Source organism: Mus pahari, chromosome 22 (assembly GCF_900095145.1).
Source record: "Mus pahari chromosome 22, PAHARI_EIJ_v1.1, whole genome shotgun sequence".
Classification (NCBI taxonomy): domain Eukaryota; kingdom Metazoa; phylum Chordata; class Mammalia; order Rodentia; family Muridae; genus Mus; species Mus pahari.
The window spans coordinates 29,483,692-29,501,626 of NC_034611.1; the positions used below are offsets into that span (position 1 = coordinate 29,483,692).

Genomic DNA, 17,935 nt, shown 5'->3' on the forward strand with positions numbered 1-17,935 from the left:
GGCATGGTGGCGCATGTCTTTAATCCCAGCACTTGGGAGGCAGAGACAGACAGATTTCTGAGTTCCAGGCCAGCCTGGTCCACAAAGTGAGCTCCAGGACAGCCAGGGCTATACAGAGAAACCCTGTCTCGAAAAAATAAAAAATAAAAGTAAAAAGAGTAGCTGCTAAAACAGGATCCTGAGAAAGTGCTTCTTCCAGTCCTGTTCCTTAACTTACTGGTTGTTTATTGGCTTTAATATGATGTTGGTGAAATTTAATGATGTTGGAGGATTACATGTAGATAGTATGTAACTTATTAGTGAGGACACAAAATGTTAAAGATGTCAGATACACAGCACATTTTCTACACTGCTTTATTTCTGAAGTGTTCCTAAAAGTACCTCTATTAGAAACCTAATTCCTAAAGTCACATGGTAATGATAATTGGAAATGGCCTCTTTTGGGGTAGTTGGGTTTAGATAAGGTGTGAGAATGAGGAGGAGGGATGTAAGCAGGCATTGGCACTGTCACACCTCAGATGCCTCTTAGATGCCATTCTCTTCCCCCTCGGGTTTTTCAAAGCAGGTCTTGCTATATAACCCAGGCTGGCCTTGAACCTAAGGCTTGCTTCATGTTATAGACAGAGAAAAATAGACAAATGCTGGATTTTCTGCCTTTCTGAAAGCAGACATTTCTAAGTGCTCGTAGCAGTTGTAAGCCTCCCTTCAGCTTCAGACTCATTGTCTTACATATGCCATGGGCCATTCTGTTAGTTATAATTACATAATAAGGTAAAACCTCTTCTCAATGCAAATACACTTCTTAATCTATGTGGTAGTATGAAATACAGCCGTCAAGTATAAACAGAGTGCTTTTATGGCAAGGTAAGTTCCCCCCCCCCCCCCCGCCATCCTTCACTCATCGCAGAGCCTTACCAAAGCCATGCAAGTCCTCAAAAAGCCTGCTTTGTTTGAACTATATTAATTTTTTTTAAAGATTTGTTTATTTATTTATTTATTTATTAAATTTATGTACACTGTAGCTGTCTTCAGACACTCCAGAAGAGGGAGCCAGATCTCTTTACAGATGGTTGTGAGCCACCATGTGGTTGCCAGGAATTGAACTCGGGACCTTCAGAAGAGTAGTTAGTGCTCTTAACTGCTGAGCCATCTCTCCAGCCCCCAACTATATAACTTTATTAATTAGTTGTATTAATGGCTAGTTTTAGTGAAGTCAGGGTTCTGATGTTTTCTTTTTTTGTTTGTTTGTTTTGTTTTTGTTTTGTTTTTGTGACAGGGTTTCTCTGTGTATCCCTGGCTGTCCTGGAACTCACTCTGTAGACCAGGCTGGCCTTGAACTCAGAAATCTGCCTGCCTCTGCCTCCCAAAATGCTGGGACTAAAGGCGTGCGCCACCACCGCCCTCTGATGTTTTCTTAAACATTATCTCAGCAAAACAAAGAATGAGTTGATCTCTCCACTCTACAAAGCCGTATGTGCTGTGATAATGCCCCCTCTGACATTCTTACTCAGCCGGCTTCAACCTTTTGGCCCCCCCATTCCCTTTGTTCTGCTTCACCACTTTTCTGTGTACTTTGATTTTGAACCAACTACCTTCTGTTAAGATTTGTGTCATGGTGGCTGGGAAGATGGCTCAGCTCTTAAGAGCACTGACTGCTTTTCCAGAGGACCCAGGTTCAATTCCCAGCATCCACATGGTAGCTCACAGCTGTCTGTAATTTAAGTTCCAAAGGGTCAAACCCTCGCAACACTGATAAACATGCAGACATTAAACACCCATGCACATAAAATAAAAATAGATAAATCATTGTTTTAAAAAATGGGATTTGTGTCATGACCTGGCATGGTGTCACATTCTGGTTAATTGCTGTGCTCTGGAGGCAAGAGGATGGAGGGTGGGTTCTGGGCAAGCCTAGGCTACATGGTGAACCTCTGTCTCAAAAGCCAAGGAATCCAGAAGAAAGACTGATACCCAAAATATCCAAAAGAAAGGTATTTTCTATCGCTTTTCCTAAAGGTATGACTTCCTCTGAAGAAGTGTGGTTTTTGTCTCCTTTCATACCTGGATGGAGCTCTGTGAATACTGTTGGACACATGTATTACAGTTTAGTGAGAACTTGAGCTGGAAAGAAAGCATTCTGTCGGGTTTCCTGGCAGTTTGCAACTATTTTGAATATATTATCATCTGAATAAGTTGATGTGGAACTACTACATCATGTTATACTTTTTTTTAAAGATAAATTAAGAAATTTACAATAACGTATACATTTTAGAGACATTAACATCCCCCTGAACTAAATTGTACTCACATTTTCTTATAGCTTTATAGGTTTTTTTCCTGCAAAAGTATACTTATTATGATAGTCATACATCATTGCAAATTAATTAAAAATTTTCTTTGCATTGTCTTTCTGTTGTACAAGTACCATAAAAACTCAGCCAGAACACATTGCTCTTATTCTTCTACTTGCGGGCCATAGACAGTGTGATAAAATTAAGCTGTCACATCTGTGGATGTATTTAGCCTCATAAGCAGAGCAGCCGTGCTGGTCAGTTACCGTGCGTCCGCAGGCGGGAACTGCATTGTCTCGCCTGGGAATGAACAGATGCTAAGTGTGCTGTGGTGGACACGTGTCACTCCCCTGGGCTTCAGTCTTGTCTGCCACCAGAACCGTGTAGAAATGACGTAAAACTATGGACCTTTCATCCTGTTCTTAAGGCTTTGTGACTATAGAGTTGAGGAATATGCTATTGCTAACTTGACTGCCATGCTTGCTAAAGGGGGCATGTGAGTCAAAATTATACATGTTTGGGTATATACAGAATATATGATTATATAAACTGTAAACAGTTATTTGTGGGTAGCCTTTTCCCCCTTCAAATTCAAGCTTTCTTTGTGTTTTTTACCTTCTTATTTGAGCAGTCACTAGGAATAGACTATTATTATTTAAGATACATCCTTTTAACCCATTGTTGAGTAAACTATGTTAAAGGCAGAATGTCTCAGCTAGCTGCACCCTGGCGTGTTTAAGCAGCTCCACGCCTGGTGTTTCCTTTTCTTGTAACATGAATGAGAAGGTCATTTTTGTGTGTGTTTTTGGTTTTTGTTTTATGAGTTTATTATAGATCTATGGTTGGGAGCTTAAGAGGGCGAGAGCCATGCTAGTTGAGAGGCTTGGCAGCCAGAAGTGTTTGCCAGGTTATCCTTTTCATGCCCCCAGGACTGTAGTTTGAATGCAGGGCCTTGTCTGTCAGGCCGCAGTCTATCTGCTGCGTTATTTCCACAACTCCGAGTCACTTTTAGACCTTTACTATACTTCATAAAGGTGATTTGGAACGTTTGTTGTCGTCATTATCGTTTTGAGACACAGGTTTTTTGTGTGTGTGTGTGCAGCCCTGGCTGTCCTGGAACCCACTCTGTAGACCAGGCTGACTCTGCCTTCCGAGTAATGAGATTAAAAACGTGCATCACTACCACCCAGCTTGGAACCTTTTTAAAAAATAGTTATCCTGTTGCTTAAAACATTCGTTTTGGCAATCTGTGAAATTATTAGGATTTTATTTGTTTTCCTTCTCTTTCTTCCCTCCCTCCCTCCCTCCCTCCCATCCTTCATTCCTTCTCCCTCCCTCCTCCTCCTGACATGGTAGATGACTTTCTGTCTTTTCTAGAATTAATTTAAAAAATTGTATTTTCTTGGAAAATTGCCCACTATATTTTCCCTCGAGTTTCAAATGCAATTATGTTGAAAAATATTCTCTTGGTGTTATTTAGAATTTTTTAAACATTTATTTAATTTTAATTTTTAATTTTTTTATTTTATTTAAGTATGATATTAAGCTTCCCTTTATTATATTAAGATATCTAGTACTTTCAAACAAATAATTATACCCAAATACCAAACAAATTCCAAACCCAAATAATTACTTTTCGGTTCATATATTATTTCTCTTCAGTTTCTGTTTTCATTTCCTTTAAAATTTTGCCTTCTACTTTTATTTGGTTTTGGCATTCTTTTTCCAAATTCATAATTTGCCTTTTTAATCTATTTGCCTTTATTGTTTTCAATTTATTCAAATATTTAGGTCTGAAATTACTTCTGAACATTGGGAAGTATCTTAAATTCTGATATATAGTGTGTTTTTATTTTCTGTTGAAGTATACTATGTAGTGTAACTTTGGCATTTGCTTTTTAAACAGAGAGTTCTGTGTCATTTTCACAATATAAAACCTTTTTCAGGGGCTGGAGAGATGGCTCAGCATTTAAGAGCACTGGCTGCTCTGGCAGGGCCAAAGTTCGATTCCCAGCTCACACATCAGCCTGTTCACAAAGATCTGTAACACCAACTCCAGGGGATCCAATGCCCTCTTCTGGATTCCTTAAGTACCTGCTCATACACATGCATACACCTTATACACAGACACGTATAAATACAATAAACTTTTTAAAATTGAAGTTTATCTCAAGCAGTAGAGTTGTGTTTTGTTCTATTTTGTTTTTCATGTGTGTATTTCCATGTGTTGGTGCATGTATGTTTTTGCATAGACGACCAAGGTTTGACTTTGGCGTCTTCCTTAGTACTTCCTTATGCTGCATGTCAAAGCGGTGTCTCTTGCTGAACCCGGAAGTCATCCTCTCGGCTAGTCTAGCTAACCAGCTTCCTCAGATGATTCTGTCCACACTTTTTATACACTGCATTCCTGCCCACACTGGGATCACAGGCAGGCCCCCTCACCCACCCTGGATTCAATTTTCTGGTCCTCCTGCTTCCATGACAAGTATGTTACCAGATGTCTCCCCACCCATCTACCTCTCAGAGGGTAGTTTCATATGGTAAAACCTGGAACCAATACATAGAAAAGTGTCTTTTCAAAGATTACAATTTTTCTTTCACTTTATGTAACAATGTTACACTTGACAGAATATATCTTAATTAGAGATACAACTTATGTGAAAGCTAATAATTTGTTGATTTAAATAGGTATTTCTTATTGGAACACATAGTTTATTCTGTTTTGAAAATTTTTGGCAAGATTAAGACTTGCCTAACATAGACAGAAAATGTAAAAATCAGGGCCATGAGTGGCTCAGTGGTAGCATGTGTGAGCCCCAGCTTTGGAGCTCAGCAGCACACATGCACACATACTGGCACACAGGTGTAGGAATAGAAACCATGTACTACAAGCAGCTGAAGACACAGCCGTTATTGACAACACTAAGTGTAAGGAGCACCATAATTGTGATTGGGAAGTTCTTGACAGATGTTAGTTGATAGTCTGGATTTTAGGGTTCCTATGTGTATGCACATTTTTTTGAGAGCCTGCAGTGACTAATCTGATAGTGTCTTATATATTAATGTTTCTTTATGGACAGAAAGTTTCATGTGATCTGATCTTCTGTTTCCTTTGTTTTCATTTTTTATTTTATTTTATTTTTTAAAGATTTATTTATTTATTATATGTAAGTACACTGTAGCTGTCTTCAGACACTCCAGAAGAGGGCGTCAGATCTTGTTACGGATGGTTGTGAGCCACCATGCGGTTGCTGGGATTTGAACTCCGGACCTTCGGAAGAGCAGTCGGGTGCTCTTACCCACTGAGCCATCCCACCAGCCCCCATTTTTTATTTTTTGTTTATTTTTTTGTCTTGACAAGGAATGACAGTTTAGATAGAGGGAGAAGGGGAGAGAGATACTCTAAACCTGAAAAAAGCTGATTTGGGCCACTTGGCTTTTGCAAAATGCTTTAAATGTGAGAGGGAACCTAAACATAAAGTTAACTCTTATCTATGAAAGTTTGTCATTAGGGAAGCTTAGTGGTTTTTTTTTCCTTTGTTTTTGCTTTTGAATTTACTTTAGAAGCAAGGTCTTTCTCTGTTTGTGAGTCCAGACTGGTCCTGCCTCACAATCCTGCCCCTGCCTCCAAATGCTGGGATTATAGGCATGTGCTAGCATGACAATCCTGCCCCTACCTCCAAATGCTGGGATTACAGGCATGTGCTAGCATGACAATCCTGCCCCTACCTCCAAATGCTGGGATTACAGGCATGTGCTAGCATGCCTAGGTAGAAGGTTGGTTCCTTTGTGGAACTGTACAACTGAAAGATAGGTGACACTTAACATTTCTAAATGTGTATATGTTAGTCAAGTCTCAATCTTATAAAAAAAAATTCAAAACAATAAAAACCACATTTCCTAACAACAAGTACCAATTTAAGATTTCACTATTTTACTTTAAAGTTAGTAGCCAAGACCCACAGCGTACCTTGCTTTGTTGTCCTTTGTTGTGAATGAGATCTTCTTGACCCCTCACTAGATTCTCATATCTCTGTTTTACAGAGGATACAAGCTAGCATTCTAAAAGCATTCAACAACCCAACTACCAAGACTGCTGATGATGAAACTAGAAAAAAAGTCAAAGGTATGTTGACTCTGTTAAAAATTACGTCATAGAGCAATTTATTAAGGTTTCTTTTTTCCCTCCAGGGAACATGACAGGGTGGGTGAGGGAAAGGATCTAAGAACCAGGGGAGGGTAGAGCGCTGGGGAACACCCTCCTCTGCACATGGCCTGGCCTCACGCTCAGGAACTTCCAGCCCAGGAACTTCCAGCCCAGGAACTTCCAGCCGCTGTGCTTTTTCAGTGCCTGAACAAAACAGTCCTGCAGAGGGGAGGGATCGTAAAGCCTGTCCTTCCCTGAGTGCATTAATGTGGTTAGTGGTTGCTAGAGGAAGGAGATGGCCATGTGTCTGTAAATAACCTCCTGCACCCATTCTCCTGTAGACAGGAGGAAGGGACCAGTGGGAGTGGGGATACAAAAGTGTTATGGTGATAAATATGATGAAGGACATGTATGATAGTGTAACGAAACTCCCATTCCTATATAACAGGAAGATATGCCAATAACCTAAAACAGGTTCTCTGCAGAGGAGCAATTGAGCACGTGGACTAATCCCTAAAGTAGCAGCCTTAGGAGGAGAGTGTGTCTCCCCAGGCTCTGACCTAGTGGTACAGGGGAGCGGAGACACAGTGTTAGAGATGAAGCTGGGCTTCGTGACTCTATCTGCAATATTCCCACAGCTCCTCCATGTGGGACGTTAGAATGTGTGAGCTGCTGATATCAGAGCTGTAGAGTGAACTTGTCTGGGTGGTTGTAAATAAATGCACATTAGAGTATATTACTTTAATATTACATTGGGTTTTACAGATACAATGGTGTGTTGTGTTTTAAGGGGTGTGTGTGTGTGTGTGTGTTCCAGAGATACTATTGTGTAGTACTTGAGACTGTGGGCAATGACTGAGGAGACAAATCATAGAGGAAATAGTCCTACATTGCTTAGTACGTCAGACAATGCTGTATGTTTAAGATGAAACTGTGGTATCTGTTTTACTTATTGAAAAAAACATTGTCAACTGCAAAATACCTTGATTTTTCTTTGAGCCCTAGTTCTTGTACAGGCTTCATAGTCAAGTTCTTAAGACTCCTTGCTAACTTGAGTCTCTCGGTTGTAAGAATTAGAAGCATGTACAGAAACATACCTTTTATGTTGAGAAGACCAAAATCTTGTTACGTGTGACTAGGATTCAGTTCAAGAATGGGTTTGTGACTAGAGCCCTGTACTGTGCTACAGGGTGGAGGACAGCTTTAATTATTTCATAACTGGGCAGTGTGGGCAGTGTGGACAGGTAGTTGGATGCAGTGGAAAGGGTCATGCATTTCTCTGTTAAAGGAAGGCAAGAAATCTCTAGGGCTGGGCACAGCCTCTTTTGAGTGACAAGGCTGCACAGCTGAGAACCTGTCTCCCCTAAATTAAGGGGCTGGAGATGCTCAGTTCTTAAGAGCACTTGTTGCTCTTTCAGAGGGTCCATATTCAGTTCCCGGGCTCCACAGAGGTGGCTCATAGCCATCTGTAATTCCAGAAGACACAACGCCTTCTGACGTTCATGTATATGGTATTTATGCACAGGTAAGCAAAACACTCGTACATTAAATAGATAAATCCAAAACTAAAAATTAGAAAGGGAAAGGATGGGGGGGATACCTTCTCAGTGTTAAAATAAACTAGACTAGATGCCAGAGAAGCTTGCTGGGTGCCTGTTCGGGCCTGTGAAGGACTTGAAAAACTCCAGTCATCAACAGCAACCGGCTTTATAGGTGAGGAAACTGACGAGTGGTGACTAAGACCAGGCGAGGAGACAGGGCTCAAGTGGTGCTTCTAGAAGGCGCTACTTTGATGCTTTGTGCTTGAGAAGGACATTTGATAGGTGACATTACGTCACTATAGAAATGGGTATCAATAGCCTTCCTATGAAACCCATACTTGAACATTTGAAAATGCTGACTCAGAATCTGTCCCCAAGAAAGAATGACTTTGATAGAAAGAACGAGTGACAATATATGGGTGCTTCGTTTTCTTTTACCTATTTTTGCTTGGTTGGTTTTTCTTTTTTTCTTTTTTTCTTTTTTTTTAAATTATTCTATTAGATATTTTCTTCATTTACATTTCAAATGCTATCCCGAATGTTCCCTATACCCTCCCCCCACCCTGCTCCCCGGCCCACCCACTCCCACTTCTTGGCCCTGGTGTACCCCTGTATGGGGAACCCTGTATAAAATTTGCAAGACCAAGGGGCCTCTCTTCTCAATGATGACTGACTAGATCATCTTCTGCTACATATGCAGCTAGAGAGGCGAGCTCTGGGAATACTGGTTAGTTCATATTGTTGTTCCACCTATAGGGTTGCAGACCCCTGGTTGGTTTTTCAAGATAGGGTTTCACATTGTAGCCTTGGCTGTCCTGGAACACACTCTGTAGACCAGGGTGGCCTCTAACTTAGAGACCTACTAGCCTTTGCTTCCCAAGTGCTGGAATTAAAGGAGTGAGCCACCTGGCTGCAATTTTTTTTTAATTGAACTAATATCATATGTGTAAATTGACACATCCATACATAGGATCTTCTAAGGGAGACTTCAAGAATTATGGAAAGTAGTGCCCTCCCTTGGGAACTGAGCTGTATGTTAGATGAGGAGGCTTGCTGATATACCTAAGGGTTTTCTTAAATGGCTAATTATTATTATTATTATTATTTTACAATTTCACATGTACACTTTACAATAGTTGTATCACATCTAGAGAATGAAATTTGGTAGCCCTTCCCCCTATCTTCTGGCTCTTAAATATTTCCTGTCCCCTCTTCTGCAGTGTTCCCTGCCTTAGAGGGCGTTGTGTAAGTGACTTGTTTAGGGATGGGCCCAGACTATCTCTGTATTTTCTGCATCCTGGGACAGCCATGAGTGTGAGCACACCGCTGCTTATTGGAAGGGGGGGCTTCTCTTTCTTAAGTCGGGGGACACTTGTCTATGGAAAGCAGTTTGCTGCTATGTCTAGTTCACCATCAGAAACATGTTCCCCACATGAGTCTACCCGCACCCCCCAGGCTCCTATACCTCCACTGTTTGCCAGGCTTACACTATCAGGCTTTGGGTTCACCACCTCTGGAGAAGGTTTACGCCCATTTCAGAGGACAGTTACCTTACTGAGTTTTATCTAGACAAAATGCCTATAAGCTCCAAAGATGTGGCAGACTCACTGTTTATTTAAGAGACTAATAATAAATAGCAGCACATCTTGCCTCCTTCAGCCTTTTGCTACAGTCTGCCAACATGAGACAAGCCAGTGATTAAGCAAGGCTTGTTCAGATACTGCAGTTCGAATTTATATCCTGTGACATCTAATTCTCACTCTTAGTGTACATTTTGTCTTGAAATACTGTTATTATGAGGTCACCATTGTAAAGGACACTATATGATGTCATTTGTATTTTATTTCTAACTTTATTTTTGTGGTATTATACTGTTTATAATATATGACTGTAATTTGTAAGTGCTCTAACACTGTTGTAGTTACAGTTGGGGACAGTGGTGCACACCTTTAATTGTAGCACTTGGGAGGCAAAGGCAGGTGGGTCTCTAGGAGTTCGAGGCCAGCTTTGTCTACATAGTGTTGTTCCAGGACAGCCAGAACTACATAGTGAGACCCTGTCTTCTAAGGAGGAGGGTGGGGCATAATTTCTCCAGCCAGTGCCTTGTTACTCTGTGTTGCAGTGCTGCCATCTAGTGCATGCATAGCGCAATAACACTAGTTTTCTTTCCATTTGTGTCTCCTTTTTGTGCATTTTTTTCTTAAGGAGCCACAGAATTTCTTAATAGTTACTATAAAATGTCTATTGGTATTAAAGTACATCTTCTCTGTTATTCAGTGCTTTGGATAATGCCTTTTAATAGTTTTCAACAAAAGTAGAGGCTTGCAAAGGATAGATTTTAAAAGCCAGCGAACAGTTTTAAACGCCAGTTAATATACTTTCTGTCAGCTGGACAGTGGTAGTGTACGCCTTTAATTCCAGCACTGGGAGGCAGAGGCAGGCGGATCTCTGTAAGCTTGAGACCAGCCAGCCTCTGTGTGTGTGTGTGTGTGTGTGTGTGTGTGTGTGTGTGTGTGTGTGTGAACTAATTTAACTATACATACAGCCTGTTGTTTGGTCAGTTTTCTCAAACATCAGTTATTTTAAGGCCAACCATTAGTACAGCTTCCTTTGATCTATCTGTAAGCACTTTATAAATCAAATGATTTCAACTTTTAAAGTAATCAAGCACGTGTGTGTGTATTTACACTAATTGCCTAGGGTGAGTTCTTATTCTATGCTTCACACACTGTATTTTATACCCCCTTTTATTGCTGTGGTTCTGGAATCTTTAGCCTTGAAACAGTTATTTTTCCCTGTTCTGTCCATCTTTAGATTAGATACAGAGACATCAAAAAAGTTAATAGGAGCAGCTTGGGTGTAGTATAAATTAGTAGTTATTGCTATATTTACCTATTTAAAAAATTTGGCTGACAACCCTGGCAAGCTGAATTTAATTCCTGGGACCTACATGATGTTAATTCTTAAAGATTATGGAACTCAATAGTCACTTCCTCTACAAAATTGTAAAGGAGAAAGCTGTAACATAATATATTAAATACATTATTGGCTGTAATACAGAAGCTATATTTTATCCAAATGACTTGAATAGTATAGCATGTCTCTGTTGGATCAGTGATTGTTCTGTGAATTTTTTAATTTAGAAGAAATGTGTTCTTTTAACAGCCTATGGAAAGGAAGGTGTGAAGATGAACTTCATAGATCGCATCTTTATTGGCGAATTAACTAGCACAGTCATGTGTGAAGAATGTGCGAACGTATGTACCTAGAATTCACTCCATGGAATACACTACAGTCACATTGTGTTGTGTTGCTTTATTTCTTAGGTATCACAGTGGTTATTAGAAGATAACAATAGCAAAATAATGGATTTGATCTAATAAATTGATAGACTGAGTTTCAATAACAAGAAGCACCAATTCAAATTCCCAATATTTGCTTCATACACAAATAAAACCTCTTAAAGGCCAGTAGTGGTGTCTCAGAAGTAATTAGTTTTGTGCAAGTGCCTTTCCTTCATAAAGCTTTATAAAAATCTTCGCTTGCTCAGACTCTAAGATAATAAGCCTTATAGCACATGAAACCCATTACTGTGGAAAGTAGAAATATGCTGTTATGACATTGACCATCACTTAACTTTCCTGTAGAAATCCTGTGGATAAAGGTTACAACAACTCAGGGATTCTGAGTAGAGCGTATTTCTCCTGCACTCAGCATGCTATTCAGCTTTTCTAATCTAAAACAGCCAGCGATAATGACAGCAAAGAGTTTTTCTTCTATATGAAGTCTTGTCATTTAAAAAACCTTGGCACATGGCTATGTAATGATTTTTGTAATGTGTACCTTCCACTTCTAAATGGCAGGCACACTTTTAAGTGTCTCTAAGGACGTGTGTTCCTGTGAAACATGACTGTTTTTCCTCTTGACTTCCTTGTGAGGTTATTAGGCTTCCCCTCACTCCATTGTGCTGTGTGTGTGTGGCTCAGGCTTTGAACTGGAGTTCTCCTGTGTCAGCTTCCCGAATGGTAGAATACAGGTACATGCCACCTGCCACATGTCAGATAAGCCTGGCTTAATGGGATCAAATAGATTAGCTTCTAGTTTAGACTGAGAGGAGAGAGACATCTCTGAAACATGTCCTAAAATGTGGGAACAGAAGAAGACTATCACATTTGATTCAGGTTTTTGGTTTTGTTTGTGGTTATGTGATGTACAAAAGGGGTGTGTGCATGTGTGTAGATACTCTTGACTTAATCTTTAATTTTGTACTTCATATTTAAATGCCAACTTCAACAACATAAAGCAGGCATGAGCTTTTATAGATTTTTCAACTGCTTGTTAAGAAATATTTTTGAAAATGTGGTTGACTACACTAGATTAAATTTTTATCAGATTTTAATAAGAAATTTTCCAGTTTGGGCTGGTGAGATGGCTCAGTGGGTGAGAGCACCCGATTGCTCTTCCGAAGGTCCGGAGTTCAAATCCCAGCAACCACATGGTGGCTCATAACCATCTGTAACAAGATCTGATGCCCTGTTCTGGAGTGTCTGAAGACAGCTACAGTGTACTTACATATAATAAATAAATAAATCTTTAAAAAAAAAAAAAGAAATTTTCCAGTTCTTCTGTCATCTCTAGTTTTAGAAAACAGGGATTATTGTATTTCCTCTTGCTTACGACACTGAAACATAAGATGTGACTATAACTATTACTACATTTTACACAGTATTGGACACAGATGCTGATTTCTGTCTTATATCAGGATCTTCTAAAAACAGATGAGCCTGAGAAATCGGTCAAATGCTTGTCACACTCTTTATTCCTAACACTTCATACAGTGCTTTAATCTGAGATTTGAAGTCATCTGAGAGGTTTGATTCATTTTTCTCTTCAGCAATCGTGTGCATCTATGTTAGAATTCTAACCGAACATCTCCTTCTGATTTTCCTTTAAGATCTCTACTATGAAGGATCCCTTCATTGATATCTCACTTCCTATCATAGAAGAAAGGGTAAGGAGGAGAAATCACACTTTATCTCACAGCATTCTCGTAAACAGTATGCATCCATTCAACATCTGTTGGCTTTATCTGTTACAAAGTCATGGTTTACACAAAATTAGGTCTGTGTGGTATGTTTGATATCAGGTTTGTGTATTGTGCATCAAGTATATATATTATTCTCCGAGATTAAACCTTTTAGCCTTGTATTTTGAAATTGTTAAGAAAATTACCCTTGTAGGCGGGATAGAGAGATGGGTCAGCAGCTAAGAGCACTGGCTTCCTTTCCAGAGGACCCTGGTTCAGTTCCAAGCACACACATGACTTGTGAGCTGACAACTGTCTGTAACTCCACTTNTTTTTTTTTTTTTTTTTTAATTNTTNTTTTCTTTNTTTACATTTCAAATGCTATCCCGAAAGTTTCCCATACCCCTCCCCCCACCTCTGTTCCCCTACCCACCCACTCCCACTACTTGGCCCAGGCCTTGCCTTGTGCTAGGTCATATGGAGTTTGGAAGACCAAGGAGCCTCTATTCCCACTGATGGCCGATTAGGTCATCTTCTGCTACAAATGCAGCTAGAAACACAAACCCAGGGGGTACTGGTTAGTTCCTGTTGTTGTTCCACCTACAGGGTTGCAGCCCCCTTCAGGTACTTGGGTACTTTCTCTAGTTCCTGCATTGGGGACCCTGTGTTCCATCCAGTAGCTGGCTGTGATCATCCATTTCGGTGTTTACCAGGCACTGGCATAGCCTCACAAGAGGCCACCATATCAGGGTCCCTTCAGCAGTATCTTGCCGGCATGTGTAACTCCACTTCTAGTTCCAGGGTATCCAGTACCCTCTTCTGGCCTCCGTGGGTCTCCATGCAAGTGGTGCACAACTATATGCCATCAAAACACCCATACTAATAGTAGAATTTTAAAAATATATTTCTTAATAAGAAATTTTTCTTTTTATATTTCTAGTAAGTTACAAGTGTTGAAAAGAATTCATTTGCTGAAAATGTCTTATGTTACATGTGGCATAGGTTTCAAAACCTGTACTTTTGGGGAAAATGAGTAAATGCAGAAGTTTACAAGAAACAGACCAAGATCATAACAAGGGCACCGTGACTGTAGAAAATGCCCATCAACCTAGAGCTGCCAGGAAGCACTCCTCACCTAGAGACAAGGCAAGTCAGGTTGTGGGGGGCTGGTGTGTTTTCATGTGAAAGAATGTCCTCAAGTAGAAACAGCAGTCTAAGAACACGCACCCTCCTGTTTCTCAGCTTCACAGTGCTCAGCTCACTGCTGGTCATGTTTCCACATACGTATCACACCGCTTCCTCTTGCCCCAGCTCTGAAGGAGATCGTAAATGCATCATATATAAAAGCTACGTTGTAGGGGCTGAGCGTAGAGCCTGTGGTGGAGCACTTGCTTCCGATGTTCAATACTCATGACAACAAAGAAATGAACAGTGAAGACATCCTGTACAAACATAACCACGGCACCAGTATAGCGCTTGAATTATCCCTCATTGTAACATCAAACGTATTTTAAAGTTTGGATTTATGATCTGAAAAAGGGTCAACAGATCACTGTTGATTAGCACACTTTTTTTATCTATGAACCAATAATTTTTTAATTTGAATATTTATGAATCATGTTATAATAATAAAGGAGGTATTACAAAATCTTGTCATAGAGTGTCCCATCTGGTTGAGGGGAACTGTTCTATTGGCTCACAGATCTTCCACATACAGTATAGAGTGATACATTTATCTCATTAATACTCCGGTCATTTCTTTTCTTTTCTGTTTTTCTTATCACTGAAAGTGGCATGGAGAATACCCTTGTGCATACCCTTGCCTATTTGCCTATTTTACAATTTTTTTTTTAATATAATTGACAGAATTCCTCAGAAAAGCATGGTCCTTTCAAAGCTGGGAGACCTGGGCTCTCGAGATGACTCGGCATGTAAAGGTTGCCAAGCCTGCTTCCCTGAGTTCAGTCTCCAAACCCCATCTGTTAGGAGTAAAAAAGTGACACACTGATTATCTAGTTAGTTAAATTAGTTCAAGGGCTTGAGTTTATTTATTTATTGCTTTGTGCTGTAGTGTAATGTTTTCATGGCCTTATCTTCTGTCCACGATTTCTTTGATTTTGCTTTGTCTGCTCCCTTGCTGATGCTTTCCGCTGTGGTAGCTGTTACTTGATTTGTTGAGTTTTGCATTCCTAACAGTTACCTCCCCCCACCCTTTTTTTTTTTAATATTTTCAATGATTTATCACGCAAATTATTTGCACAGCATCACTATACAGATCAAAACATTATCTAGACTAAAAACAAATTAAAACAATAATCTATCCCACTGATTGCCCAACATCATATCAGACACATTATATCAGCACTCACTAAACAGGTTCAATGTGTAAAATAGAAAAGAACAGAATCCACATGTGTTGTTCCATACAGTGCTAGTGCCTAGAAACATTGTCTTCATCGTCCTAACTGTGAGATCAGTGCTCATATTTACTAGTGTCAAAAAGAAAAAATACATAATTTCCAAAATTGTATAAGGAATAAGATGGAAGCCCAAAACAAGGCAGGGACATTGAGTCTGAAGAAGGATTATCACTTAGCGCACACAGCTCAGAGATACGGCATTGACTCAAATCCCATCCGTCACCTAATGTCCTAGGACGCTTCTCTCCATCTCAGTTCTCTACAATCAGACCCATTGGTGGAAAACACTTAATATGTAGTTGAAGATAATAAACAATGGCTAAAATAAAGCAACAACAAAGTTAAAATTAAACATTTTAACACACTTTTGAGATGGCTATTTCCCCCTAAAGATGGGAAGATCTTGCAACCTTTGTATACTATCAATATGTGTATACAATCTTGTTTCTGTAGAAGAGAGTGTGGTGGTTCCTCAGAAGTTGAAAATATAACCAGCACATGATTCACCAGCTTCTTCACATCTTCCCCGCTTGAAAGCGGTGCCTCAAAAAGGCATTTGCACATCTGTGTCCACAGAGTCCTGAAGGTGGGAGCAAGCAAGGTCATGTAAAGATAAATGGATTAACAAAATGGGTTAAGTGCACAAACTTTACAACATTTGTTTTGTTTTGTTTTTTTTATCCAGATTTTCCAGTTGTGTTGAATGTAGGCTTTTGTAGTAGGATCTGATGATTTTTTGAGTTTCCTCAGTTTCTGGTGTTATATCTCCTTTTTCATTTGATTTTGTTAATTTGGATACTGTCTCTGTGCCTTGTAGTTAGTCTGGTTAAAGGTTGATTTTCTCAAAGAACCAGCTCCTGGTTTTGTTGATTCTTTGTATAGTTCTTTTTGTTCCTACTTGGTTGATTTCAGCCCCGAGTTTGATTGATTATTTCCTGCCATCTACTCCTCTTGAGTGTATTTGCTTCTTGTTGTTCTAGAGCTTTCAGGTGTGCTGTTAAGCTGCTAGAGTATGATCTCTCCAGTTTCTTTTTGGAGGCACTCAGAGCTATGAGTTTCCCTCTCAGCACTGCTTTCATTGTGTCCCATGAGTTTGGGTATGTTGTACTTTCATTTTCATTAAATTCTAAAAAGGCTTTAATTTTTTTCTTTATTTCTTCTTTGACCAAGTTATTGAGTAGAGTGTTGTTCAGCTTCTATGTGTATTTGGGCTTTCCGTTTTTGTTGTTATTGAAGACCAGCCTTAGTCCGTGGTAATCTGATAGGGTGCATGGGATATTTTCAGTCTTCTTGCATCGGTTGAGGCCTGTCAGTTTTGAAGAAGGTACCATGCTTTGTTTTAGGATGAAATGTTCTATAGTTATCTGTTAAATCCATGTGGTTCATAACTTCTGTTAGTTTCACTATGTCTCTGTTTAGTTTGTGTTTCCAGGATCTGTCCATTGCTGAGAGTGGGGTGTTGAAGTCTGCCACTATTATTGTGTTGGGTGCAATGTGTGCTTTGGACTTTAGTAAAGTTTCTTTTATGAATGTGGGTGCCCTCCATTTGGAGCATAGATGTTTAGAATTGAGAGTTCATCTTGGTAGATTTTACCTTTGATGAGTATGAAGTGTCCCTTCTTAACATTTTTTGATAACTTTTAGTTGAAAGTCGATTTTATTCGATATTAGAATGGCTACTCCAGCTTGTTTCTTGGGACCATTTGCTTGGAAAATTGTTTTCCAAGCCTTTACTCTGAGGTAGTATCTGTCTTTATCCCTCAGGTACATTTCCTGTATGCAGAAAAATGCTGGGTCCCGTTTATGTAACCAGTCTGTTAGTCTATGTCTTTTTATTGGTGAATTGAGTCCATTGATGTTAAGTAATATTAAGGAACAGTGACTATTGCCTCCTGCTATTTTTTGTTGTTATAGGGAGAATTATGTTTGTGTGACTGTATTCTTTTGGATTTGTTGAAAGAAGATTACTTTCTTGCTTTTTCTAGGGTGTAGTTTCCCTCCTTGTGTTGATGTTTTCCATCTATTATCCTTTATATCTGGATTTGTGGAAAGATATTGTGTAAAATTTGGTTTTGTCATGGAGTATCTTGGTTTCTCCATCTATGGTAATTGAGAGTTTTCTTGGGTACAGTAGCCTGGGCTGTCATTTGTGGTTCTCTTGGGGTCTGTCTGACATCTGCCTAGGATCTTCTAGCTTTCATAGTCTTTGTTGAGAAGTCTGGTGTAATTCTAATAGGTCTGCCTTTATATGTAACTTGTCCTTTTTCCCTTACTGCTTTTACTATTCTGTCTTAATTAGTGCATTTGTTGTTATGATTATTATGTGATGGGAGGAATTTCTTTTCTGGTCCAGTCTATTTGGACTTCTGTAGGCTCCTTGTATGTTCATGGGCATCTCTTTCTTTAGGTATGGGAAGTTTTCTTCTATAATTTTGTTGATGATATTACTGGGCCTTTGAATGTTGGGAATCTTTACTCTCTTCTATACCTATGATCCTTAGGTTTGGTCT

General features: G+C 39.6%; 1 protein-coding gene across 5 annotated transcripts in view; it reads left to right on the plus strand.

The window, feature by feature from the left end:
* Nucleotides 1–17,935, plus strand: part of Usp45 (ubiquitin specific peptidase 45) — a 64,922-nt gene that overhangs the window by 31,558 nt on the left and 15,429 nt on the right. For 2 of the 5 annotated variants that reach the window (XM_021222213.2, XM_029533385.1), the window contains 4 exons: nucleotides 6,336–6,417; nucleotides 11,145–11,236; nucleotides 12,934–12,990; nucleotides 14,008–14,151. In XM_021222213.2, coding sequence (XP_021077872.1) covers nucleotides 6,336–6,417; nucleotides 11,145–11,236; nucleotides 12,934–12,990; nucleotides 14,008–14,151 — 375 coding nt within the window. Of the gene's footprint in view, nucleotides 1–6,335; nucleotides 6,418–7,876; nucleotides 7,964–11,144; nucleotides 11,237–12,933; nucleotides 12,991–14,007; nucleotides 14,152–17,935 lie in introns of those variants that run through there. The other 3 variants (XM_029533386.1, XM_021222214.2, XM_029533384.1) reach the window with 3 other exon arrangements.